Source organism: Pezoporus occidentalis, unplaced genomic scaffold, assembly GCF_034315485.1.
Source record: "Pezoporus occidentalis ecotype Australia unplaced genomic scaffold, CSIRO_AGI_Poc_V1 ctg67, whole genome shotgun sequence".
Classification (NCBI taxonomy): domain Eukaryota; kingdom Metazoa; phylum Chordata; class Aves; order Psittaciformes; family Psittacidae; genus Pezoporus; species Pezoporus occidentalis.
In genome coordinates, this window is record NW_026916019.1 from 3,194,785 (window position 1) to 3,221,987 (window position 27,203).

A 27,203-nucleotide genomic window follows, 5' to 3' on the forward strand; every position below is an offset into this window, starting at 1 on the left:
TTCTAATAACATCCAGCTTGTTTATGCTTTCTATTTCTCTCAAAATGAAACCTGAGAACCACTTACAGCCAGTTTTGCTCTTAGCAGTGTATCTTTTTATAAAGACTGTGATGTTCCTGTGTATGAACTGTATCTGTAAAAACATTGTGAGTGTAAAAAGTTATGAGAGGGACATGGTTGTTCTAAAGATACTTATAGCTAGCCCTGTTATCAATTATAATAGACGATGAGCAAGAATTAGTCTGTTTCAACAATAAAAAGTTTAGTGCAGCAACAGACTTATATTAAGAGCAAACGGAAATCATAGGATTAAGTGTTTAAGTCCTTTTCCTCTGAGTTATAGACCTTTCAGGGGTGAATTCCTTGCAGATTTTGCCAGCCTGCTGAGAAGACCTTCTCTCTTCCTTTATACCAGTAGAATAGCCCTGGGGAACAGATCTTAAATCTGAACTCAGTTCACTGGACCTTTAGTAAGACTGAGGAAAGTATACTATGTAAGAAAGTACAATTTGAGCTCAATACTAGTGTGAAGAGTATGCCTGTATAGTTTTAGAGCCTCCCTTGTATTTCTAGCTTAAGTACTTCTTGTTATTAGTAGAGGAATTGGAAATGTCTCTTTCATCTAAGGATTTAAATGAGAGACCACTTGGTTAGGGAATGATATAGCTTGGGAGATGAGGAAGATGATTATATGGAAAATTCTTATAATAGTTTCATTTTCAGTTCTGTGTTGGTGGGGTTTGCAATCATTACTCATACAGAGAGCAGATGACCTGAATGGTGGTTTTTCTGGGCTGAATGACCTGTAATGCCAAAAGATTTCATAAAAGATAGTGTCCTATTTTCACAAGATGCGGCAGGAAGGTCTTTTGTCACTGTCATAGAGGTTATATTCCAAAGGTTGGGTACTTACTTAATTCAGTCTCTCCCTTCCCCCTTTGGAGTTTGGTTTAAATACTTCTGGTGTGAGGAAGCTTCTAGTTGGTTTGGAGAGAAAATATTTGTGTTTCAATTGTCTAGTGCTGTGGTGCCAGAATGAGCTTTTGCTGATTTTAAAATAACATTGCTCATTGAGACTCCAGAAATACTGGGAAACTTTTTTCCCCAGTTTGGATTTGAATGTGTCCTCTGTTGTCCAAAGATGAGCACAAAAATCAACAAATGTCCAGCATTTGCTTTATGTTGGGCAGAGAATGAAAAAATCTAAGACAATCAAATGAGCTTTGCATAGCAAATGATAAAATGTTTTTTATAGTGTCTCCAGAAGTACATCTAATGCTAGTTGCCCATTTTTGGTTAAGGAAGGTATAGTGGGACGGATGTGTCATGAGGGTTTGGATCATGATGATTCGCCTTCAGCTGCGTTGTCACAGTTTTGACAAATAACATGGCTGATGACTGAGTTTCTGTACTGATGTGCAACTGTTTGTTTTCACTTCTGTTTACTTCTGCTTTGCTTTGTTTGTGTATAGACTAAGAGCTCATTGCTTTTGAGCTTAATACTTGCTCGAGCTCTTAGCATAACTTCTCTCCCTTCGAGTATCTTAAGAAGTTCAGGTTGTTGTCTTCTTCACTGGCAGGACTAGTGTGGAAGCATTGAATGAAGGATCTCTAAATGCTGACAGTGCTCAGTTCTGTTACTGTTTTGATTGCCCCAGATGGCATTTTTGGGTGTAGCTTTCAATGTGTGGGCTGATAATACTGCTGATAAGAATAGGCCTGAGGTGATGCAGGTTGAATGGAGAGAGCACTGGAGAGCATACTAAAGAATATGTGATTTCTTTGAGTTTATGTCCTTGAGTAGGCTGCTTTTTGGGGGGTGGTGGTTTATTTTTTTGTGTGGGGTTTTTTTGGGGGGGGGAGGAGGGTGTTGTTTTTACAACTTTTAGCACAGTTTCTTCTAACATTTCTGGTTAAGAGTTGTGACTGTATTTCCTGGCTGATATTGTTATTGTCTTTGCATTCGTTGAAGTTTAAAATTTTGCAATTTTGTGGTATGCAAGGCAAACTCTGTTTTGTTATTGCTCTCTTTTTGCCTTTACATCATCATAGCAAATATAGTCAAAAAAGAAATCTTGGATTTTTCTTTTGTTGTTGTTTTTGTCTTTGTTTCGTTCTAAAGCAACTCATTATGATAGCTGGTCTAAACTATCTGGAGAATCACCCCAAATAACAATTGCATGCAGACATACTTGGCTGCACAGCAAGATCTACATTTAGAAAAGGGTTCTGTCCTATTTTCAGTTAATTTTAATGATCTGGAGTTTTACCTTCATTTAAGAAATCCTAATGAATTTTGGCATCTTTTCCAGGCCTCCCTAATAGATAAATGAATGAGTTCTCTGAATCAGATTTCAGAATCATTTGTGTAAAGGAAGCCCTGCTTACCTTTCAGATAACCTAAGGTATTCTAGTAATTCCTGGTGTGCTCAAAGTTCTGCCTCTGCTTGTTTGGTGTTTACTCTAGCAGGGTCTTGTGGTTAGAAAGGTGAAGTAGGTTGTGGGAGGTTGCTGCCATATAGATGCAACATCTTAAAAAGCAACTGCAATCCCATGTAGATGAGTGTTCTGTTGAAATGCTGGTTTTGATTTTTAAATGAATCTGTGTCAGTCTAAGTTAACAGTTACATTTGAATTTTTTTTTGTTGTGCAGTACTTGATGAGTACAGCAGCAGACTAGGAGTCAGAGCTCCTGTACTTCTCTCTCAGTTCTGCCATGAGCTTCAGTATTGCTTTGAGATGCTTGTCTTTTACCCAGTGTACTGGGAATAATACTACTTTCCTACATTTCCTAGGATCACTGAGGCTAATAGAGTTCTTCTAGGACACCAGATAAAAGGTTCAAAGTTCAGGGTCATGTTAAATAATCATGCAGTTGAAAATGAGTCAAATGTTCACTCAAGTGAAGATGACTAGGCTAGGGAAGGGTAAACTGAAAAAGCTGCAAAAGGAAGGGCTAAGCTATAAATATTGTGTGACTCGTTATTTCCTTGTTTTCTTGTTGATTCTTGAGATTCTGAACTCTTGGCTTATCACTTGACATCTGTAAACCATCAGACACAGCAATGGTGCAAAGTAATGCTACTTTAACATAGTAAGGTTGGCAACAGGGCATGCCTGGATGAGGTACCTGTGTAGGGCACATATCCGCAGAAAGCACTCTTGTAGTTGAAAGATTCTTCCACTTGTTTGTAGCAGACAGTGAATCACACACAGGGTCCACAGTGTTGCTAAATTAAAATCTGGTGTATTGAGAGTTCTGGGAGTTAGCGGTGACAAGTCTGTATCTCATTCGTTGGTAAGGGTACATTCGTGACAGAAAGGTTGATTCAGCAGCTTGGTGCATTTCTTTCCCTCGTGTAATAGAAAATACATCTGTAGACTATTCAGCTTTGTGCATAGAGATGTTTTTAGGCCACAGATCTTTGAGTTAGCTTGTGGGATTTTTCATTTTCACAGTCTTTTAGCAATGCCTGTGTTTACTGAAGCAGTATGAATAAAACAGGGGTGCTCTTTTGTTGAAAAGTCTCATCCCAACCAATTTAGGATTGTTTCTGGAAAACAGACTCCTAATCCCCATAATAATTTTCTTAGCTACTATGCTCCAGATTTATGTTTGAACAGTGTGGCATACAATATGGAAAATACAATTTATCCATGTCATAGATTTGTTAAAGATGAGAATTAAACATTAAAGTTATGTAGCCTAAACTTCTGCACAGCACCGTCTTTGCATTGTATGTGAAGTTGGGTGCTTTCATTAAACTAAAGCGCTGTTCTTTTCAGAAGAAGTAAGACTTAATTTCATAATACAGGTATGAAGTTGGTTCTCTCATGAAGTCAACTGTTAACAGGACTGTTCTCTTCTTGCATCTAGGTATAGGTAGAGACCTTGTGAAGAGGAGAGTTATACTTCAAGGCAAAGAGGCAAATACAAAGTTCCTTAGGTCACAGAGAGGGGGAAGAAAAGTCAAGAGGGTCCTTGCTTTTTGTTTGGAGGCTTATCAGTGCTCTGGTGCAGATGTTTGTTCAGAAATCTAGCTGAGCAAATGAAAAATGCCATGAAAGATGTGGTAAACAAAATTGCATTCTTTCATGATAATTTTCTTCTCTAGGTTTCTCAGGTCATGCTGTGAGGCTTCCTGGGTGTCTCACCTTGAGCTGCTTACCACCTCTATATGTAATGTGTCTAGTTTACCTGTCTTTTTCCTTTCTGTTTTTTGAGAGACTTATTCTCTGTCTTCGGAGGTTTACTTGCCTTCTTTGACTAGCTGAGTAAATACAGGGATCTCTCAGGGATTTACATTTGTCAAAAGATGATAATGCTGTCATGTTTCTGTGCAGTTTTGAGCTTTCTTTCAGGCCAAGTTCCTGTGGCTATGCGATTGATACCATGCATAGTTGCTCAAAGAGAACCTGTTTAGGTTTCTGCTCTCCAGACTCTGATGTTTGTTATGTGGTGTGTACCATCATATTCAAGCCTTCTTTTTCAGGCTTTTCTTGCAGATTATTTCAAAGTATAAATAAGTGGTAATAGGGAGGGAAAGGTTGTGGGAGGTGCTGGTTTCCATACGAAATAAAACTCACAGAAGTGCACAGCTTGTTTGACAGCATTAGAAAATCTAGTGCACTTTGCAGCATGCTTGCTGAGAGCCAAAGACCTTTTGTTCACTGTTTTGGAAAATGTCAGGCCCAGAACTCTGGTCAAAAGACTATTCAGACAAAAAATGATATAAAGCCGCTGCTCAGAAAGTCATAATCTCTCTTCTTATACTAGGGATTTCAGTATTGATATTAGATGACCCGTACTCTCCACTGTCTGAACGATTAAAGGCTTAAGAAATGTGATACTTTGGATTGTATTTTCCTGAGCACTCATTCACATGGAGTAGTTTCTGTAGATTTTTTTCTAATATTTGCCCACAAGTTTGCTCACAAAGTGGGCAAAAGCTTAGATTTTCTTTAAGTAGATTTATTTAGTCTGTGCTTTTTTGTTTCAGGTTTTTTGTTTTTTTTTTTTTCCTTGTCCTCTAAATTTTGAAATCGTTACTGGCGAGTCTGATTATAAACAAGACACTCCCTCATGCTGATGATAAGTTGAAATCTGCCTTGGGACAATTGCCTCTTTCTTAGCATGATGTCGGTGGAAAGCCTGAAAATGCTGCCACACAGCAGCTTGCTTTCTCAGCTAGAAAAGGAATGTTTATTGTTGGTGGCTTATTCGGTCCTTAGCATTATAGAAATTGATTGTGTCGTAATATTCATTCAAATTGCCCTGGCTCTTTGTGGTTATACCCACAGTCAGCAGGGTATCATAGTGTGTTCATAGCTTGAGCATGTCAAGACGTATTTTGCTGAACCTAGGCCTTGATCAGATGGAGAGGTTGCTTCCTGCTTTCCACTGCTGGTTTTTGGTGCATGTTTGTGTCATGCAGAAACAAAAATGAAACAAAGGTATTGGTATTATATACAGGTTTTGGGCTGAGACAGGTGTACGGTTTGTCAAAGAGGTGATTTTGTGTGTCGTGTCCTATTGCCTCAGCCCCAGTCAGAGGATGTGATTACAGTAATAGCAGACAATGTCTGAAAAGAATCTAGCATGAGGATGGTACTTTCTCCTCTCTCAGGAGTTTGCAATCTGTATTAATTTTTTTTTTAAGGCAAACGCCTATTGTGTACTTTTATCAGTTGCGTCTTTATGGGAATAGCATGAAAAGGATCACTGCCATCCTGTCTTTGTCATCACCATTTTGTCTCTGTTTCATGTAATTGCTGATTGTTTTTATAGCAACACACTCCTATATCCTTATGTGAATTTAGTGTCTAATTTATTGAGACAGGACTGTCTTGTATAGTGGATTTTATGAACATGTCCTTTCTCACGTCAAATATTTTAGCATTTAATTGTCATGCGAAAAAAAAAAAAGCTTAAATAACTTTGGGTTTGTTTTCAGGGTTGAACTTTTTTAAAGTGTGTTTCAGGAAAGCTGTTGCTAGACTGAAGGACACAGATTCTCCCACCCTTCTCCCCCAGACTCTCTACCCCTACTAAGCTAATTAAACATGCCTTGTACTAGATGGCAGATGATGCTTTGCAGTATGTATGTACATGCTGTTGGCCTGTTTTACTCGGTCCAGGAAGCTGATACCATGCCTGAAGTCTGATTTGGGCCTTTTGCCCCAAAGCTTTAGCATTATGGCTTCAAAATAAAATTGTGTAAATTCCACATGTTAATCCAGTGTGCTTTTTGCCCTGTGACCCACCTGTCTGTTCTCAATATGACCTTAATCTACCCCATCTTCCCAGAAGGAAACTTGCTCCTTATGTTTCTGTTTTTCTCTTAGAAGTATTCCCTCCAGCTCTGTCATTGCATGACGGGGATAATGTTTGTCATGAACTGCTGTCAGCTGGAATGGAGGAGATCAGGCACTGGTCAGGTTTAAGCAGTCTTCTAAAGATTGACCTGCTGCTCTCGTATGACACTGCAGGGTTTGGCAAATAGCAATGATCATTTTTCTTCTCATGTGTGCATATGTAGATGGCTTGGAATGAGGGGAAGTAGAAATACTAATTTCTGCATAGCTTCTGTATTATGAATCTGATATGTGTATTGTTCATGCCATATTAAATCTGTCTGAAATCTTGTGTATGTTGAGGTTCAAAGTATGAAAACTCATATCTTTTTATGAAGTTCTGAAGAAATAAAACTAATATATCTAAAGGGCTTTAGCAGACAAAATATGTTGAAGTCTGGCTGTGACTGTTTGATATGTCTTCTGTTGCTGTACCTGGTAGAGACTATCATCAGGCCCCTGCTGAAAGATTAGAAGAGAATGTGTGCCTGCAGTTCATGCAATTTATTTTAGAATTTGGCTTTTTAGATTGGTTTTATCTTCAGTGTCAGCTTTGAAACCGAGATTCGGGACCTTTTTGTGATATGATGGAAGTGCAGATATGGGTCCATAGTGGAAGAGAAGCCTTTCTGACAGTACTGTAGTCTAAAGTCTTTTTTTACTACAATATGTTAGCGAGCATTTACATGGTAGCTAAAAATGGATATAAAAAGATACTATTTTTAAGTGGAGCTTTTTGTCTAAGTCTATTGTAGTAAATTTAGCCTTTAAATAAGTTGTCAAATTTAAATAAAATAGCTTTGCTAATAAGTAATGTGAGTACATAGTGCTTGAATATTTTTTTTGCTGAAGTTTTAAAGCACATCAGATCACTGAAATGAGGGAAATTGCTGGGTAAATAATTGGATTCAGTTTGCTGAAGGAGCAGGTCAGCTTGGAACAGATTTTCTTCAGTAGGCATAGATGGAAAATTGTGTGTTCATTTCAGTATAGTTAATGTCAATTATTTTTTTACAAGGAGAAACTGAAAAGGGTTGTTTTCCTCTTACAAAATGTAAAAAAAATGAAATGTGATGCTGAGATCAGCTCGCTGTTGATGTAGTGATGCTGAATCCAGAAAGTCAGCTCAGTTCACTAGCCAAAGGTAATGATTCTTTTTATTAAAAACACCCCAACAAATTTAATTTTCAATGCAAACATGATTAGCAGAAGCATATGAATCCAAAATATCTAGTGTAGTTTTATCAGTAACTTTGTCTAAATCTTGCAAAACTTGGAGTTATATAAGCAGAATTCTAGGTTCCTTTGAAACTAACTTGATACACTTGTGAGTTTGGAAGATAATCCTAAAATGTAATCCTGCAAAATATTGCAGCTTTTTTTTGCTGTACCCATCAACATTGGTGACATTGGAGTTGACTATTGACAGTTGGAACTTCTGTTCTAAGCTGGCTCTTGTAACCGTTCAGGGTACCTTGTGTACTTGCAATGTTCCGTATGCATGTACTTTGTGTCACTTGTGCATATATGATAGCTTGGAGAACATTTGGTCCAGAAAAGGAGAAGGGCTGTTTATCATTCTTAACATCAAATATGAAAATCATTGATTTGAATAAATGTGTTTAAATTATGTAATTGCTTAAATGTGAATGTATTATAGCATTAAAGTTAGCAAAATCAAATACCAAATATGAGGTATAAGGTATATTGCAAATCAACATCAATTTAAGATTATCTCATAGCAAGCTTTCTTTCAGAAAAGGAGTAGAAATGCAAAATCAAATTAAAATTGTATATTAAAATCAAGTTTCCTTGCTTGATGATTTGAGATAGTAACTCTTTGTGGTTACTGTAAATCTTTTTGAATTAACCTGGCCTGTGTATCTGTCCATCTGCAGTAAACTGCTGAGGTGTTTTGACACAAGATATGTTTCACCAAATGTTGATGGATATTGTCAAATATTATCAAACAAAAAGCAGAATGTTGGTTATGGCTTTTCCTGTGGATCCAAAACAGGTTAAGTGTTGAAGCAAGATTGAAATGACAGAAAAACATCAAATGAGCCACACTCAGTGCTGAATAGGATCATGGCACAGACTGGAAGCCATTAATGGTACATTCTTCCCTCTTATTTTGGTGCATTCTTGTCTTTCATTATTAAGGAGGGTGCTCCAGCTCTGTCGCTTGGGGAAGTTTCATGATGCAGCTGAGTTTATCTAGCATCTTTCTGTTTCTGAGAGGTCTCCTTGCACCAAAGTCTTGTGGGTCCTGCCTGCTTCTTTGCTTCAGCGAGTTGATCCAGCTCCCGAAGACCACAGAACACTCCCTGCCTTTTTAATATTTGTTTTCTTATGTTTTAAGAAACTGAGTCTGCCTAAGGAGATGTCAGAACGACATCCAGCAGTGGATAACCAGATCTAGGAAGGCAAATTGGAGTGGGCCACAAGGGCGTGAGATAAAGAAGCATGATGTGAAGTTTGCTTGTGTTGCAGGCCTGTACCTTTAGTTTCGTCATCTGTTATGACAAAACCTGTCTTACAGGGTTGCTAAAAAGACTTCAGTGTGTGCATTCAAGGCATCGTAATTGGTGAGAAAGATTTGTAGAAGCAATCCTGCCTTACTGTATATAAGTATTGAAGGTACTGCTACTTTTGCTATAAAAAATTATTTCTCTAAAGATGTCATAAAGCCATTGGATTACCATTGATAATGGTAATTCTGCCAATCACATATGAGCTTTTCTATTGAGGAATGATGCTGCTCTCTTAGTATTAATAATTTTGTGGGAAGAACAGGGCTTGCTGTTTGAATCATTGAAAGCTGCTATGAGAAACCTGATAGTGTTTCCATTGGGCATACCGATGTAATTATAGAAGCTTCTTTGGAAAACTGATAAAGTGTCAGTTATTTGTAGCTCTTCTTCAGAGCAAATAAAACAATAACGTATGTTGAACAGAGTGGATGACCTGCTTGTATGCTGATTTTCTTTGCAATTGCATGTGGCCTTCCAGGAGATAGGTTTGGGTTTGCATTTAGCCTGATAGAGCTCTGGCTGCTATGGGTACAGTTCTGAGAAGCAGCAATAAAGGACATTTGCTGTCGATCCACAGGAGTTGCTTTGTACTTTGGCTTTGGGCTTTTGCAAGGAGAGCAACAGATCCAGGAATCACAGGACACATTGCATGGGGCATTGTTACGAAACTGTAAGTGCCTTGCTATGCTCTGCTTAAGAATTTTGATAAGTTAAATTGTTGAAGCATTGAGAGGGAATAATCCTGCAACATTTGTAAGGCTCTATATGAGAAACAAACACTGTTTTATTGTAGAACATCCCTGTGTACGTGCTCTCCAGCCCAGTGGGAGACTGACTGCCTAGCAGCAGATATTGTCTGTAATCAGATCCCTGCAGCTCTGCATTGCTCTAGTACATCTGTCTTAGAATCTCAGTGTCTTGCTTGATTTCACTGTTCATATTGCCCTCTGTGAGATGGATTTCTTCATCTGAAGTGAAAATTTGTAAACATGTAAGTGCAAACTAAAGCATGTGAGTTACATTTCTAAAAAGCCACATTACTGGTTTCAGTCAACTGATGTATCAATGTAACTTGTTTTTTGGATGTGAGCTTTAGCTTCTCAAGCTTTAATCAACATAAGACATGAGGTGATAGTATTAGCTCACCAGCCTTTTTTACTTACATCTGTTACAAGACTTCAGAAGGTACTTTGCTTCAGATGATAATTGTAGTTAAGCGGCTAAAAAGAAATCTGATGGATTGGAGCTGGTATTACTTTATGGATATTTTTCCCTGAAGGGGGATGGGGAAATCCATGAACCTTGTTAATACTGTCTCCTACCTACTTGATATCTGGTAGAAATAACAAAAGAGAAAAAATAAATATATGCAAGATAATTAAATGGACCTGATAGGCATAGCAGACAATTCATAGCTGTCTTGCAGTACCGAGGGTAGAATGGATGGAAACAGGAAAGAAGTTTTAGAGAGCTCCTAAGACTTAGTCTATACTTTGATCATTCTTGAGAGCAAGGGGAAGAAAACAAGGTTTGTTAGCATCCCCTTTAAATACCATGTTTGCATGGGACCTTTTGGGGTTTACTTGCTTAAGGACTTCGTGTCCAGTAGGGATGGACAGGAAAGGATGGAGTATTTGTTTTATGGTTTTAGTGGTTATCTATCAGTACAGTGCAGTCTACTCCTGTTCTAAGTGATAGATTTTTGATGGGTTACTGTAGGAGTGACGCTGTGGGGAATACTTGGAAAATACTGACACACTGCACATCTGTCAGGTGCATTAATTTGTGAAATTATTTGTTCCTGTATGATAATCATCTTTGGGGATTTGCTTTTTTCAAGATTACTGTGGTGGAACGTTTATCCATTCACTGTCCGTGTTGCAGTTATTTACAAGTATGTTTAACATGTTTGGAATGATGTATAACATTTCCTTATGCTCTGTTATGTCTTTGCAGTTTTATGCATGCACTGAAATGCTCATGCTGGGAACATTATGAGCTGGTTACTCATCCTTCTCAGAGACAATCCTAGTAGACTTTCCATATTCACTTTGACCAGTGGCACCAGCATTATAGAGCTTCTTGTATGAGAGAAATACTTAAATGTCTTTTCCAACCTGGTTAATTCTACAATTCTACAATACATTACAGTATGGACACAAGGAGAAATAGTAGAGGCAGCAATGCAGCCATTGCTGTGGTGGCCTACCATTACAAGCAAGACAGGATGTGTACGTATAATGTCTTGTTTTATATCTTTTTAGAAAGAGATAGGCTGAGTTCAGGCAAATGTATAATCTCTGGATTACATATGAACTATAACAGATTTTTTAGTTTGTTTGTTTGTTATATATCTTGCATCATTTTAATCAACAGCCCAGTACAGAGCTGGTAGATTGACAATCCAGTGAAATCAGCATCTGTATCGGGTATTATTAGCAGTTTTACAATAACTGAGTAATTAGATTTTCCCATATTTAATTTAGGGGTTTTTATTCTTTTGATAATTAGGAATAGCGTTTTTGTATTCTGATATTTGCGTTCATTGGCTTTGTTTTGTACTGTCATTCAGTAGAGCAGTAAGTGAATATAATAAATCAGTTTAGTTATTGGGGTGGAATTTTCTTAAAATGTCATCGTTGAGTTACTTAATTTCAGATGCTTTGTATCAGCTTTATGAAATACTGTATGTTTTACTTTTTCATTGAAGTAATGTTTGTTTTGTGCATCCATCTAGGGCAGATCAAATGTAATGGCTGTTTCAGGCAGATGCTGCAGTGTTGATTTTGTTGCAATTAGCTAGTATAGATAACAAGAAAGCATATATTTTTCTCCTAGTGAACTCAGGGTATTCTGTGGTCTGTGCATAATAGGCAGTCAATGGAGAGGGCGTTGAGGTGTCATGGCAGCATTAGATACTGAAGTAGTATACTGTCTTACGTTCTTTGAATCTAAAAAGAAACTAGAATATACTGATCCTCTTAAGCTATAGAATTGAAATCCTGAAAAAGATGTTTTCATGTGTTTGTTTTAATAGACTTATGTAAGCTCAAGGGGACCACTGACGCTGCAAGATTACAATGTTACCTTGCCAAGCTGCTTACCAGGAAAAGCAGCTGAATTTTCCTTGAGCAGTTTGCAAGCAGACTTTTTGAACACAGAAGAACCTTCAGTACAGATATTGAGTTTTATAACGGGAATCATCAGGGTGGATTACAAGTTACCCGTTTTTTTCATTGTGGGTTTTTTGTAGGTATGGGGTTTTTTTGGTTTTATTTTTTTCCCCTTCTAAATTGTTCCACTTTTTCACCCCTTCATGTAGACATACAGAAAAGTGGCACTCACTATATAAATATTGGGCTTTTATATAGCTTTGGAGGTACTTTGTGAAGTACTTACTGAATAAAAAAAATGATTGTACTAAACCAAGTTTGTCTAACTGTATAGTAATTCTAGGCACAGAGGGAAAAAAGTGACTGTGTGTAACATAGCTTTAAAATTTTAGGTCAAAAGTATTTATTAAATTATCTCAAACTGCTTTTATCTTTTTAATGTTACTTTTGGCTGGAATCTGCAGACATGATGGAATCCTAAGGAATTTAGAGTCGTGTTCAAAAAAGAAGGCATCCTATGCATGAGCAAAGCATGAGTGCCGCAGGAGTATGACCTATATTTGTCAGATTTAGCAGAAGAAACCTGCTAAATACCACCTCATCTACTAAATGCAGTCATATTCCTTTCCAAATCCAAGTTTTCAAAATAAAGTAGAAAATACATGAAGCTGACATTCTTCAGTCAAGTCAGTCTTTCTCTGGCTGTTTTGAAAAGTTTCCCATCTTCATCTGGAGATCCTTATTCTCCTTGGGAAAGGCAGTAAGGTGAAACTTGGCAATGGCAAAGAAGAAAATCCGAAGAATGATAGTGGGGATTTTTTTTCTTGGTTAATCATGGATAACTTTAGCTTTGTGTGTATGTGAATGCATTAGCTTTATGTGAGTATTTATCTGAAAGGTATAGATTTAACTGTGATAATGTTTCTCAGATTCTGAATCTGAGCTTTACCAACAAAAAAAAAAAAAAAAAGAAAATCTTATAAGTACAGGTTAGGTAAAGATGCATTTAAGGAGTCATTGAGAGCTTTGTGTTGAGGAAGAGAAGTAATTTGTTCCAAGAAGTTTGAGTTACTTCATTTATACAGCTTCATGAGAGAAAAAGGTAATAAAATCAGTGACAGGGCTAGCTGGGAAGTAATGAGAATATTACTTTAAAAAACCCAATATGCAAATTTACAACATTTGTTTACTTTCTTGGTGAAATCTGGATGTTCAATGGAAGACCATTTGCATAACTTCATAGGGATTATAATAAGAAGCAAGCACTGTCTGCTAGTCATGCAGAGTTAAATGAATTACACAAAATCTGGCTGTCTTGAGAAGTTGCCATGTTAAGAAATAGATGTATTAATACAATATAAAAAGATCAAATTTTATATTTAAAATGATACCTTTCAAAGGCTTGCTCTTTGAAGATTGGGAAGAATTGGCATCTCAACTAATTTTTAGTTAATTATAGAAATGAATTTTATAAACAGAATTTGAGTGGTCTCTTTTTTGCATAGACAGCACTAAAGTGAAATGTTCAGAATTCCTAGTTAAAATGACTTGCGTTGCTCCTTGAATATACTTTTCCAGTTTCTGAAAATCTCTTTCTGTTCATTATCATCTGTGATCATTTTAACACTTATTTTTGTATCATGTTTAAGAAAACAGAAGGCACAGTCCTTGATAGCTGTCCTTCCACTAAATACCTCTGTAATCAGCAATTTTTGCCTATTACAGAATTCTTACTAGAAAGGTGATAGTGTCATAGTTATGCAAGAGGAATGATAGAGCTGTTTGCGACTACAGCTTACTGCTGTTTCTTATCCCTGCTTCACAATTTTTTGTTTTATCTGTGTACATCTTGCATATGTCTAGAAGAAGCATCTGGCCAGGATGAAGAGAGAATCGTGATGGTGAAGACCTCTGCAAAGTAAAGCTATTTGACAGAAGACTGCTGTGCCAATTTACTTAGGGGCAAATCTGCTTTCCTGCCTTCAGCTTACCCACTAGAACATGATTTTCCATAGAGTATGCCTGCTTCTTGCTAGCCTCCTTGCTTTGGTCTGTACAGATGACCAGTCAACTCTTAGCATATAATTTAGACAGAGCAGCTTGGAACCGTCATTCACATAACAGGGCACATACGTCTGCCTTCTAAGTCTTGCTAGTGAAACAACTCACTTCTGTACAGAAGTCTTTACTTTGCTGCAAGCGTCCATTTAAAGTTCCTGTTTTTCACAAAGGCCTCTTCAGTGACACTTACTTGCCAAGGCTGCATCTAAAGCAAATCACTCTTTGAGTCTTTATTCATGATATTATATGCCTCTTCTAACCCAGAAACCTTGGCACAACCTTCCACAACCTTGGGGAAAAAACATGGAACTTGAAACAAAAGGGGGACTGGTATGGGAAGGAGATGAAGCTTTTCATTAGCTTTACATCTCTTTATTGTGAGGGCAGGAGTATCTCTCCTCTGCATCCAGACTTCTAAGCAGTGGTTGTGGGTTGGGTGCAAGTCCTCCAGCACATACTGAAATCTTTAGTTACAGCATGTAGGAGGGACGGTCAGGACTAGAGTTAAATTCTTAATCCCAAAGCCAAAGACTGAGAAACCCAAGTTCTTTAAAAACTGCAACTCTTGTCTTTTTGCATTTAAAAAAAAAAAAATCCAGCCCATTGAAGGTCTCCTGCACAGCTCTAGCCAAGCAGCCTGTGATGAGCAAAGGGCTGTGTGGTGGGAAGCTCGTACTCACAGTCCACTTCAACACCTGTAATGCAGCATCACCAGGAGCTCCCTCCCTGCAGGCTGACGCAGTGTCCTTCCCTGCTGTAACACACCACACTCAAACTGCTTCACAGCGATTATCGGATTTCTAATTGAAATATGGCTTGCTGTCCAACAGAAATAATTCTTGTTTATGAGGCTCTTCTGAATTATAAAAGCTGGTGGCTTGTTATTTTCTCCCTTCATATTCCCTTCCTTTTTTTTTCATATTTTGTTTACAGTGTTGCAGTACATATGTCACATACAACGATGTATTGGGATTTTGGGGGAGGATATCCAAACTTCAGTGTATGTTCACATGAAAAGTATTCAAAGAGCCTGTGGGTAGATATTGGAGATAATTAGGAACTAGCTGGAACTGCTGTGGGCTCAAGGGATGTTTGCAGGCTGCAGAGCGTTCCTATGGGAAAGAAATTGTTCTGTAATTACAGGCAAGGTCAGTGCAGTCAGTTCAATGGAAAAGATATGGCAAGAGCTGGGGCTCCCTCCCTTGAAGATCTTTGAATGTCATTAATGAGGCACAGTTGTTACCACTTTTTAAGCAAGTGTCCCCTGAAGCATACATTGTGGAGTGCTGTGAGGATTGCAGCTGTTTCTTGAGAGAGAAGATTGGCACTTGTAAAAGAAGGGAATTTCTTGGTTGCATTTTACATTTCTTTTATTCTCTAAAGATTTTGAATATGTGTTTCTGTGGTGTAAATGTCCAATTTATTTAAAAGGCTGATATATGTAATTTGTACGTTTGTCTTTTCTGAAACAGGACTTTCAACATCTGTCTGAAGTATTTCTGCCTACTTCAGTTTATTTGAAAATGAGGCGTATTTGCATGGCTGATGGGTGGCTTTGGCTCCAGGACATTGTGACAGCCATCTTAAATTCATCCTCAAAAGGCAAACTCTGCTTCCCTCACTTCTGAGGGTTAACCCTTGAGTTCAGAAATACTCCATGCCCAAATTTTCTCATCAGAAGCCTTCATGTGCCAATAGTAGTTGCGAGTACTCATCCCTTCTGTTCCTCATTCGTGCTGTACAGCTTCACCTTCTACATTTTGCCAGCTGAATGTGGGGCTGCGCTGGGACTGTGTTGGGGATTGATTCAGCTTAAAACAAAACAAAAGCTTTTGGGCACAGTTCAAAGTGATTGAAATCTGGGCTGCTGTGGTACCATGCCTCCCACTCACTTTCTTACATTGACAGTAGTGATGCTACATGTGCATGCTGAGTTCACGAAGAGAAGCTCCCTTAAAACTGATTGCTGTTTTGGAGGTTAAGTTTTTGTCAAGATCAGCTTCCTGAACTGCAATGATTGGAAGATTGCTGACACTTGTGTTAGGAGAGGCTGGAGGGGTATGGCTTGTCACAAGGGAAGCTGAGGGTGCACCTGAATCAGGCAAAGCAGATTTATATTGTGAATCTTCATTTTTGAAGTTTTTAATTGGCTCATTTCTCTGATGTAGTTCAGAGTGTAGCATTCTTGAGTAATCATCCTAGTTTAAATGAGGGGCATGGTGTGCTGTGCTAGGTGTTGAGGAAGAAGCAAAGAGAACTGTGGGAGCAGAAATACTTTTATTTGTCTTGCAGCTGAATGCTTTATATTGTGAAGTTCAGGCTTCAATTATTTTTCTGGTTTGCTTCCCTGACATACAGGCGTAACAGATCCAGCAGGGTTTGACTCAGAAATTTCCCATGTGTGTTTGCCCAGTAGCTGATTAACTGGACTTACAGCAGTTCTTTCACAAATGGACATGACATTTATTCACCTAAAGTATACACTTTCTAAAGAAAGTATTTAAAAACCCAAGCTAAAACAAAACCAAACCCCACACCTAAGTTAGGTTTTCTCTTTTGGTAGGTTCTGTTTAGCTCATATACCCTTAGTGTGGAAGCTGAGTCTGCTTGGCAGTGCTTCTACCTTTTTTACCTTCTTTTCCCTGTGAACAGCATAATTATTTACCTCACTTCCTACACTTCTAACAATTTACTGAATATCATGTCTTCATGCCTCCGTCTTTTGGAGAATGTGACTAAATTTGACAACTCCATTAATAGCTTCTGACAATTTTCTTAAGGATCCTTGGTGTTTTTGTTGAAAATATTTCCTGAAGGCATCTTAAAACTTGTTTCTTGCTCATTCTTCCGAAATGTATTTTTTAATTTAACTCCCATTTAATTGGGTTGTGTAGCATCAAGCATTGAAAGTGGAGTATATATAATAGTTCTAGAAATAATAGAAGTATTTCCCTTAATTTTGTGTAGGAGCTATACAGGGGAGAAGATCTTGCACTTTAAAAAAATGTAAACAAGGTACATATATTGCCTTCTTCCCCATTACAAGAACCGAGGAGGGTTTCAGCACATCAGAAATACTAATCAGCTACTACTATTTTTTTATTTTCACTTCTCTGAGAGCATAATTTGGTGGAGATGGTTGTAAGCTTGTCAGAGTATTGCATTGTTATAAATTTTGTCAATATTCACAAGGAATGTCTGCTGAACAGCCATTAATACAAGCTTCACTTCTCTCAGTATGCCAACAGATACATTTTCTGTCAGTTTTATTTGCTTAACGATATATAGGTGCATATAACTAACATTACAGTGCCTGTATTAGTGGGATGGCAGTTAATATCACAGTGCTTAGCATTACACCTTTGCTACATGTCTCTTTCTGTGCAGCTATAATGGGGTTGCAGATTTCTTTATGTCTCTGACTGACTGTCTTGCCCAGGCCATGCAGCCATCCCTGAGTAGGGGAAAAGCCTCTAGAATTACTCAAGGACAAATGTTGTGGAGAGAAAACCATTTAAGAACAGACAGAACAAAAATCAAGCATCTTCTAACCTTTTTTTTTCCCAGGTGTGTAGAACAAGCACTAGTTAACTTGCTGGTATTTGTTTAGAATCATGTCCTCCAAATTAATTTTGTATTGTTGTGTAATATGAAAGAACAGTGTTAACCTCAGTGACTTATACCACAATGGAAGGTGAATAAAGCAAAGATAATTAGAAGATATGAGTAAAAGAAGAGGAAAACCAGTACTCAAAATTCAGGTCAAAATTACATTTTCTCCCTATGGAATTGCCCTTTTTTAAAAGGAAATAAACATCCTTTTGCTTTCAAACCAGTTATCTTTTCTTGTGTGTACTTTAGCCATTTAGGAAATGAGTAGTTAATTTTGTTAAATGGTTTTCTTTCCCTTGGATAGGATTATTTAATAATTTATGTTACTTTATAAATTGGAGCAAATAAACAACAAAATGTGTCATCTCACCAGCTTCTGCTCTTTAGTATTTAGACTATAATATAATGACTGTATTGCAGAACGTGCCAGTTTTGTGGTATAGTGTTCAGTAGCAACATCGAAGACTACTCCCACAGTCACCATCTGATAGCTGATGGGATCATCTGATTGTGCAGAACCAGTTGTGGTTCAATCCTTCAGAGCAAAATACGAATTTGTGGCCTCTCATTTTTTAAAGTATCTTGCTGTCTTGGATACTGCTTTATATTTTTTCCTTTTTAGACTATAAAGGGAGGGAAAACTACAATTTCCTTTGACCTCACGCAAGTCTGACAGGAAGGAAATCTGGTTAGGCTGAAGAATCCTGGAATCTGGTAGCCTGACTTTTCAAAGACTCTGTAGCTTACATTTCTTTCCATAAGATGTTTGGGCAGTCAGAATCTTCAAAGTGCAGGATGTGAGTCCTTTTTGACTTTTTGAAGATATAATTTAGAAATAGTGTGTGCTCACCTGAATTTTCCTTCCCTGCTTTCCTTCCCCTCTGTGTCTCCTTTTATCCTCTTCTTCAGATACTCTGCTCTGGAGCCTTGACGAGTAGGGTATTGAATAAACATAAGGTACTGAAGAGCTTGCTGCAGAATTGGTACACTTAGCTGTCCATGACTTCTTTCTGTCGGCAAAAGAGGCACTTCAATGAAAGATGCATGAGAATAAGCAAATATTTTCCTGGTTGTCCAGCTGTGGTTTAGCACACTTTATATGAGGTAATGGAAACAGGAGATAAAAATATTGACATTAAAATATGGCAACCACTGTTAATAAGCTCATTCTCTTTTCTGAAAATGAATATCTAAATTTATTTCTGTAATGTGGAAACTTGTTGCTGGTTTTGCATTTTAGAAGATCTACGCTTTCAAAGCAAAATCAAATGAAATATTTGTGTTTCTTTCCTGTGTTACAGGTCTAATATGTTTTTGTCTTATTAGGTGCCTGTGCTTAAGAAATGCTTTACAACACAGGGCTTAAATTCAAAAGAGTATTAGAGGGTGAGCCCAAGAAGCATCTCCTTTTCTTGAAGGGAAAATTGAGAACAAAGATATTTTCAGCTACTCTTTTAAGTGAGACTAAAAGCAGGTAACTGCAGTGTGTTGATATTTAGTGTCCTAGTAGTGCTAGAAGTAATTTAACAGCAACGAAGAATATTTTTTCCAGAATCCAGTATACTTGTATGGTTAACCCTTGCCCTGCTCTGGAAGAAAAGATGCATAAAGTTTGACTACTAATAAAAATGCCGTTAAAAATTTAGTTGGGATGAGTTTCATTTGGAAGACCAAGTTCTCTTTATGTAGGAAGCCCAAACTGAATTCAGACTAGTGGTAAGATGTGCAGATAGCTCTTCTAGAATGCTTTTTATCCTCAGCTTTTACACATGCTTTACAATGGATGTAGCAGCCATTATGCTGTTTTTTCATGGTGGGGAAAAAAAAAAGGCAAAAAGCTTGGTTTAAACATGTGAAAAAGAATAGAACTGTGGGACTGCTGTAAGGGCAGAGGAAGGAGGGGGTGGCTAAATTAGTTACTGATTTTCTTGAGGGAAGACTGGCATCTGAATCTTTTAATTATTTCTTAGGAAATACTGAGAGGGTAGAAATGAAAGAGAGGGGAATGGAAAGAATTAAATCTTAATATATAATATATGTAATTTTAATTCAGCCTGTCTTTTGAGTGTTTGACACTGCAGTCCTAAAAGTATTTTTTTAATAAGTGCAACATAAAGGAAGTGTTGACCCTTGGTGATTTAAAGGTAAAATAATCTTGTAGGGTGTACTGTGCAGAGAGAGAGAGAGGTGTTTGAATAATGACTGACTTTGTTCCTTTTGTAGCTATTTTAGATTTTCATCTCTTCCTGTCCAGCATTCCTAATGCAGCTGGGATATTTTAATAAGAATATAATTATTTTTAAGGAGCTTTTGGTTCATCTAATCTTGAAAGTGATGGTAAATGGGACTGAGGTGAAAGAGGGTTATTGGCCAAGACGCAGAAGCGTTCTTTTCTCAAACCTGTTTATTTTATATGCAGTGAATAAGGACAGAAATTGCATACAGATTTTGTGCAAAACCACTGCATCTACTGTTGTCTGCATTTTAAAATCCACTTGTAAAGTCATGGTACGTGCACAGTTCAAACATTTCTGTTTAATGCTTACCTTGTGCTGCTCTAACTGATGTTTCAGAGACTTCCTCTTTTCTCTGTAGGCTTGCATCATAATAGACATGCCACTAATATATAATGTCAACACTTGAATGTAAGTGTTTGTTATTAAGGTTCCAGTGGGTATGGAAATAATAATGCTGATCCTTGACAGGATCAAGTTTGTATATAGGAAAAGTGCAGAAATTCTTCCTCAAACCCAGTGTGTTATGAAAGTTTGAAAGTTTTTCTGACATTTCCTTTATAGGAACTTTCTTAGGGCTGTAATTGAGAAACAGCATAAATCTGGAGAGTACAGGTGACATTTCTCACATGCTTATCATGCTACGATGAAAAAAAATGGTAGCAGCCATTATTTTTAAATCTCCAGTTAGTTGTAATGCTGAAAAGTTCTGGTGGTGACTCATCAGACCTCACGGGCAGTGCTCCTGATTAAGTGTGCTAGCTGAACAGTGTTGTAAACTACTTTATGACTTCACCTTTGTATCTGAGTTTTTCTTATCATTTCCTCTTTTTAAAAAAATCTTATTGATAACCCTCAAAATGTGAGGTTAGTACAGTGCCATATGTAATAGCAACAAGATGATTTTTACGGCTTTGATGAATATCATGAATGCAATTGTAAATTAAAGTGATCTCTCTGTAGGAGTAACCATGTAGATGCAATAACTGTGCGTATGTATACACTTTAGATACAACTTCCAGGATACCCTGGACAGCCTTTTACTTGGTCTCTTCTACAATATTTACACTCTTCCGTATCTAACTGACTTTAGGGAATTTCACCTCTTCTTCAAATAGAGACTTTTGAAATCTAGAAAGACTACTTTTGAGTAGTCTTTCTAAGAGTAGTCTTTTTAAAATTCATCCATATTGATTCAAACTGCTAAAGCTTTAATTTTGGAGTACCTTAGATCCTTTAAAGCAGTAATTTAAGCCCTGGAGGAAACTCCTGAATCTCCTTTGAGACTATTAGCACTGCACTTTCATGGTTTGGAGCATCTTTCATATGAGGAAAATCTGAGAGAGCTGGGACTGTTCAGCCTGGAGAAGAAAAGGCTCAGGGAGATACTTGCAATTTGCATAAACACGTCATGGAGGGAATGTAGATGAGGTAACTAGGACCCTTGCAGTGCTGCCCAGTGGCAGAACTAGAAGCAGTGGGCACAAACTGAAACACTGGAGGTTCCCTCTGAACACCAGGAAATGCTTCTTTACTGTGAGAATGATGGCACAGGTTACCCAGAGAGGATGTGAAGTCTCTGTCCTTGGAGAGATTCAGAAGCTGCCTGGATACAGTCCAGGGCAACTGGCTGTAGGTGACCCTGCTTGAGCAGTGTGGTTGGACGAAATAATGTCCAGAGGTCCCTTACAACCTCAAGCATTCTGTGATTGTGTGCCTTGGGGTCTAACTCTGTGTTTGCCCTGTCACTGAGACCTCCCTTCCCTACCCTCACTCCAAAGTTGTGAAATCTTTAAGAGGTTACCCCAGTGACTGTGGCCAAAAGAAAGTTCCTTCTCTGCCCCCCCCCGCCATGCCCTAATGTATCCTTTATGTATGTGTTACCTTAGTCATACATGTCAATTGTGAAAATTTGGGAACATTGGAAGTGTGTGTGTCTGAATATTGCATGTGTATATATTTAATGCAGGTATTTTATAGGAGTCCAGTCTAAAGTCTTTAATAATAATGCTTTGATTACTGTAACAACAGTCCTTGTATCTTTAAGTTGTTTTGTGGCTTATTAACTTTTTTCTTCTTTTTGTATGTGTGTGTGTGTTGTCTTGCAGAGTTGGAAGAATCCAGGAATTTCAAGCTTTGAATAACAGGCATCTTATAAAATCACCACAGCTAAACTGAAAAGGCAGATACATCTCAGAGTACCTGGTTGAGTGAGCTGGTGTGTGCACAGCATGTACATGAAAATGCACATGTTTTTCTCATCGCATAGACTTACTCCTGCATATTCCTGAGACCTTTGCAATTGATGAAAATTAATTTGAGAGCCAGATGGAGCACCTTTACAACACAGCAATCAGTAACCCATGGAAAGACACCTGCTAGTAATGTTCAGCTTTCCACATGGTCTTCACGGGTGAAAACAGTTTGCAAGAAGAGGAAGAAAAAACACCCTCTGCACAGAAAAAGCCTAACAAATACCTCCACAATCTAAATTAATAGCTGTGAGGAAGACAAGAAAAATACAGAGGGTAGAAGAAACTGACTTTGTTATTGCAGAAGAATAATGTATGGTCTTTGCCCCTTTTTGCTCTGGGCTCAATAGATTGTGAATGGACTAATAAATCGTGACCACATGTTGAGTAATGATGACTGGAAGTAAATAAGTTGAGGAACTATGGGACAACTCTGGGCATTGAACTGAGCAAACCTCATCGTCCTTCTTGAGTTAACCAGTTCATCAAACTGGTGCATATTCTTTCTCCCTCTCCTTTTTCCTCTTTTCACTTAGTGTGGTATAAATACTAATTAATTGAGCTCATAAATGTTATTCAAATAAAACGATTGGAATACTTCATATGTTTCCTTCTTGTACAGCTGCAAATGTTGTGTCTGGAACTATGAATCTGTGCTGTAGACAAGCATCAAGAAGGAAAGATCCGATCAAAGAAGCAAGGAAAATACCTAGAGAAATAGCGAACCCAGGAAGTCAGATTTTTAATGCTGCTTCTCTTTCTTTTTTAGATGATTATATTTCTTCCTTCCTTGAATTTTAGAAGATTTTGAAAGAGTGCTTACTTGATGTGCTTTAACTGTGGCATTTGCTTTTTATGATAGGAGGAAAAAATCTGTGATTCCTTGTAGCAGAAAAAAGGGAAAAGTGAAGGAAAAACAGCTTGACATTTTAGCCTGTTTCAGAGGAGAGAGAACTTCATGGTTCACCTGAGGCAAACTTATCTGCTTGAAAGCTAAAAGCTTTAGAGTATTTTTGATTCTGCTATAAATGAAGAGGGGGTTTCTTTTTCATACGTGTGTGGCAGCAAAGAGTGGGAAAGCAGGCAAGATAGCGTGATAAACAGTTCAGGCTGTGTTGGGTCTCTGGTGGAAAAAAAGTGCTGCAATGAAAAGTGGATTGGCTTTGGATTGCAAAAACTTTTGAGTCCAACGAGCGGTTCAGTACCAAGAGGGATTTCCCAACTGGCCTGGCACACCAGTGTCTGCACAAGTTCGGGTCTGTTGTTTCGCATGGTTTGTGTGCCTTTTTTTCCCTTTATGCAATCTCTTTCAGCTTTAGCAGCAGAAATACATCAGATGGAAAAGATATGCCAGAGGGCAGCTTGGAAAAGATGAATGTCATATATATACGTATGTATGTATGTGCGTATGTTTAAATTTCTGCAACTGAACTTTTGAAGAAAAATCTGTCTGGAGGAAATTTTAAAAGCCTTAAGTTACTTGAAACCTACACATTTGCAACTCTTTGTCTCTGGAATTGCATTACGCTAAACTGGAATCTCAGGCTGTATAAAGATTATATCAAGTTGAGCAAAAAGATGACTTAACCATTTCTTGAGCGCCTCTTATGAAGTAGCTGTTTCTCCAAAGGATTAAGTGCACCCTCACTCTACAGACTCAAACAAAAATGAACGTGAATTTTTTTTTAAGTGTTACTTTTTCTTAGCCAACTGCCATCATCTTTTATAGAGGAATTTTTCACTATGCATTTGGTGGATATTTATAAACACTGACCCCATCCTCCTCCCTTTCAATGATCTATCCCAGGTCAGTCTTATCAATAAAAAAGAAAAAAAAATTGATTTAAATTTTGTGCACTAGACATATTACTTTCTTATGTCAAAAAATAAAATATTTCAAAAGCATGTATGCAGCAGTGGAACATGGGCCTGTTCTCTGCAGCGATTCCAACATCCTCTGCCTCTCCTGGAAAGGGAGAGTCCCCAAAAGTGAGAAGGAGAAACCAGTGTGCAGGAGGCGGTACTATGAGGAAGGCTGGTTGGCAACAGGCAATGGCAGAGGAGTTGTAGGTGTCACTTTTACTTCCAGCCATTGCAGGAGGGACCGAAACACCCCTCAGAGAATCAACTTCAATTTGAGGGGCCACAACAGTGAGGTAAGCTAAATGTGTGTTACACTTTGAAGGAAATGATGGCAATGCTTTTTGTGTATATTTCTACTTAAAATCTGATGGAGTGGTATGAAGGAGGTTCAAGACTAATCCAAATGTGATTGGGATCTGTTGGAGTCTTTCTGATGAATTCGAGCGCATAAGGCTGATGATGGGGAGGTTCTCTGGAAATTAGTCTGGTTTTGGTCTGGCCTGTTTACTCCTTCATTCCCAGGCCCTCCCACTTTCTAAACAAATTAAACAAATGTGCGTTAAGGCGGTTAAAATTTGATAGTTGATTGCTTTTACACAGTATTAAAGTTGGGCTTGGAAGACTTATGGAAAGGCAGGGGAGTAGAAGATTTGTTCGGTAAAGTCTGCCAAGTCTTTTGGAAGCTGCAAACTGGGATGGCATGTGGCAGGGGATAGCTGTCATCTCTAGAAAAACTTTTGTCAGGAAAAGGAGTAAGAGGGACTAATCAGCAAAAAAGTTCAGATGCCCTGCAGTGAAATGCTGTAACTTCAGAGTGCAAGCATTGTCCTGATTATAGTGATGCAAAAACTTTTTATTTTTTTCTGAAAGGGATAAATGAGTTGGTAAAAGCCTGTATTTTAGCTGTGCTTTATCATCATCCCGGTACCTGTCTTTCTCTGCATAATGCTTCATGGAAAGTGCAGGTGATGCCCAGTAGCATGCAGTGTCTCGGACAGGTGTAAGGACTTTGTTTATTTCTGCTTTTTAGTTAGGCTGCATTTGGATATACTCCTTGAAAAAAATCTGTCCAAATCAAAGCTTTATTTTTTTTTAGTGGATGGAATGACATTGTATATACTGAAATTAAAGCCAAAGATACAATGTGTTTTTTCTTTTATGCTACTTACTTGTTGGACTCTCAATATATGTTGCCCTTTTGACATAAGCTGCACCAAGGATTTAGAAGTGGGTGGTTTCGTTTCTTGTGTAACATTAGTAACAATCTTCTTTTTAAGGAAGAAAGGGAGCAGAGGATAAATGTTTAGTCTAAAATAACTGCTTCCTCAGGCTTTTTTCTATATGCAGGTGTGTGGGTGTATTGCAAATTATAGAAACTTTTATATTTATAGATGAGAGACAGATTCATGTATATATCTGTGTAAGGCTCATTCAGAAAATTACAGCCACCTTTTCCCAAAGGGAATGATGATGTTTGAATCCAGCATTTTGTTTTGAACTGTCTCTAGTGGTCAGCATAATTTTCAATTGCAGATTGCATTTTGTGTTTGGAATGTGTAATACAGTGATCACTTTTCATTTCTCCATGTTTTGCTCTCTAACTTTTCTGGGAACCTGGGCACCCATTTTTCCCCTTTTGCGTAATAAATATCTTGGAAACCCTGGAGGAAGTGGGAACCCTGGTCATGGGAATATGAAATCTTGTTGCAGGACATGGGTATATAATACTAGGTTTAAGTATGTGCCAGTTAAATGGAGAAGATGCTGATGTGCATGCTGCCCTTTGGTTTTGGCTAGTTTGCTTTGTTTATTCAGTTGGCCATTAGATTCTCTTTCTGGGTCATTGCATCATTGCTGTGTGGATTCAGCTGTGCTGTTTGTGCATCCTTTTGCTTACCAGTGATTGGTATGAGAGAGACTCTCAGATGAGAGGAAAATGTTCTATTTGATGTGGGGAGCACTTAAAATGTGTAGGGTCAAGCTTGTCATTAATAAAGAGTTGTGTTTTTGTAAAGAACTTTCCTGATAGCAGAAAATATGTGAATGACCAGAATAGAGACTGCCAATTAATTCCTCTGTATGGCACTAAAGAATCGGTATGGTGGGGTCATATGGAAGGAAGAAGAGAAGTGGTTTTAGTGCAACTAACTTTCTGTGGTGAGTGTGGCTGCTATTAGATTCTCCTGCTGGCATATTTTTTTTGAGCATCAGCGTAGATGAAAGTTCAGTGTTGTAAGATGGTGTGTTGTATAACACTCTTCAACAGGCTTATTGCATGTAATCCTTTTAAAGGAGAATCTTACTGATTTTGGTAGAAATGAAACTGTAATACAGGATTTGTTTGTTGTTAAAGGTATATAGTCGAGTTTTTAAAGATTATTTTCTTTAGAAAACACCTTTGCTTCTAAATCTGCTGAAAGATTTTTTGAAAGAAAACGTTGAACAACACTGTTTATTGCTAATATTTGCATAAGAAGTAGTAAACATTTTGTTTTCCTATTCTCATGTTAAAAAGCAAGCCAACAACAACCTTGTCTCTTCTGTGTACTGTTACACAGTGGAAAATGCTAATTTTTCAAGCTTATCCTGCTATATATATCTGATTAATGTTATGTTTGTTGTACAGAATGTGCCCAAAGGAATGTGATTGAATTAAAATTTTAAGATCTTGTGTGTTTCACATGTTATATTGCCTTCTTCCCAGAAATGGTCATTTATACCACTACATATTTTGCTTTGGGATAAAGTTAGGGTGACAAGTCAAGTTTATTGCTTTTCTGACAAAGATTGCTGCTTTGATATTAGTATCCATTCAATTATAAAGTGTGAAATGCTGTAATAAACAGAGGAGAAGAGTGAAAATACAGAAGCTAAATGCTTTCCACTTGGGGTATAATTAGCAATATGCTGTGGGCAGAGCAGTACATTGTATTTCAGTTTTAGGGTGAAAATCTGGAAAAGGTGATGCAGCAGTGATGTGCTTTTGGCAAGAACGTGAGACTATTTTTAAGTGAGTCATGAAGGTGGATGCTAGTGATGTATTTTTGTTATGTTTTTATGATTGCTGAAGAGAATTCAGCTTTTCCTGCTGAAACTTTTTTTGTACACAGGTCCTTTTTATTGTCATAGCACACCTGTAGCATATCAGAACAAATAAGAATGAAGAATCTCCAGGATTTA

General features: G+C 37.7%; 1 protein-coding gene across 10 annotated transcripts in view; it reads left to right on the plus strand.

The window, feature by feature from the left end:
- Positions 1–27,203, plus strand: part of TULP4 (TUB like protein 4) — a 160,955-nt gene that overhangs the window by 6,325 nt on the left and 127,427 nt on the right. For 5 of the 10 annotated variants that reach the window (XR_009968918.1, XM_062640787.1, XM_062640792.1 and 2 more), the window contains exon 2: positions 22,017–24,316. Coding sequence is in view for 9 of the 10 variants with exons in the window: in XM_062640787.1 (XP_062496771.1) it covers positions 24,065–24,316 (252 nt within the window). In the remaining variant the exon portion in view is untranslated. The other 5 variants (XM_062640791.1, XM_062640789.1, XM_062640793.1 and 2 more) reach the window with 5 other exon arrangements.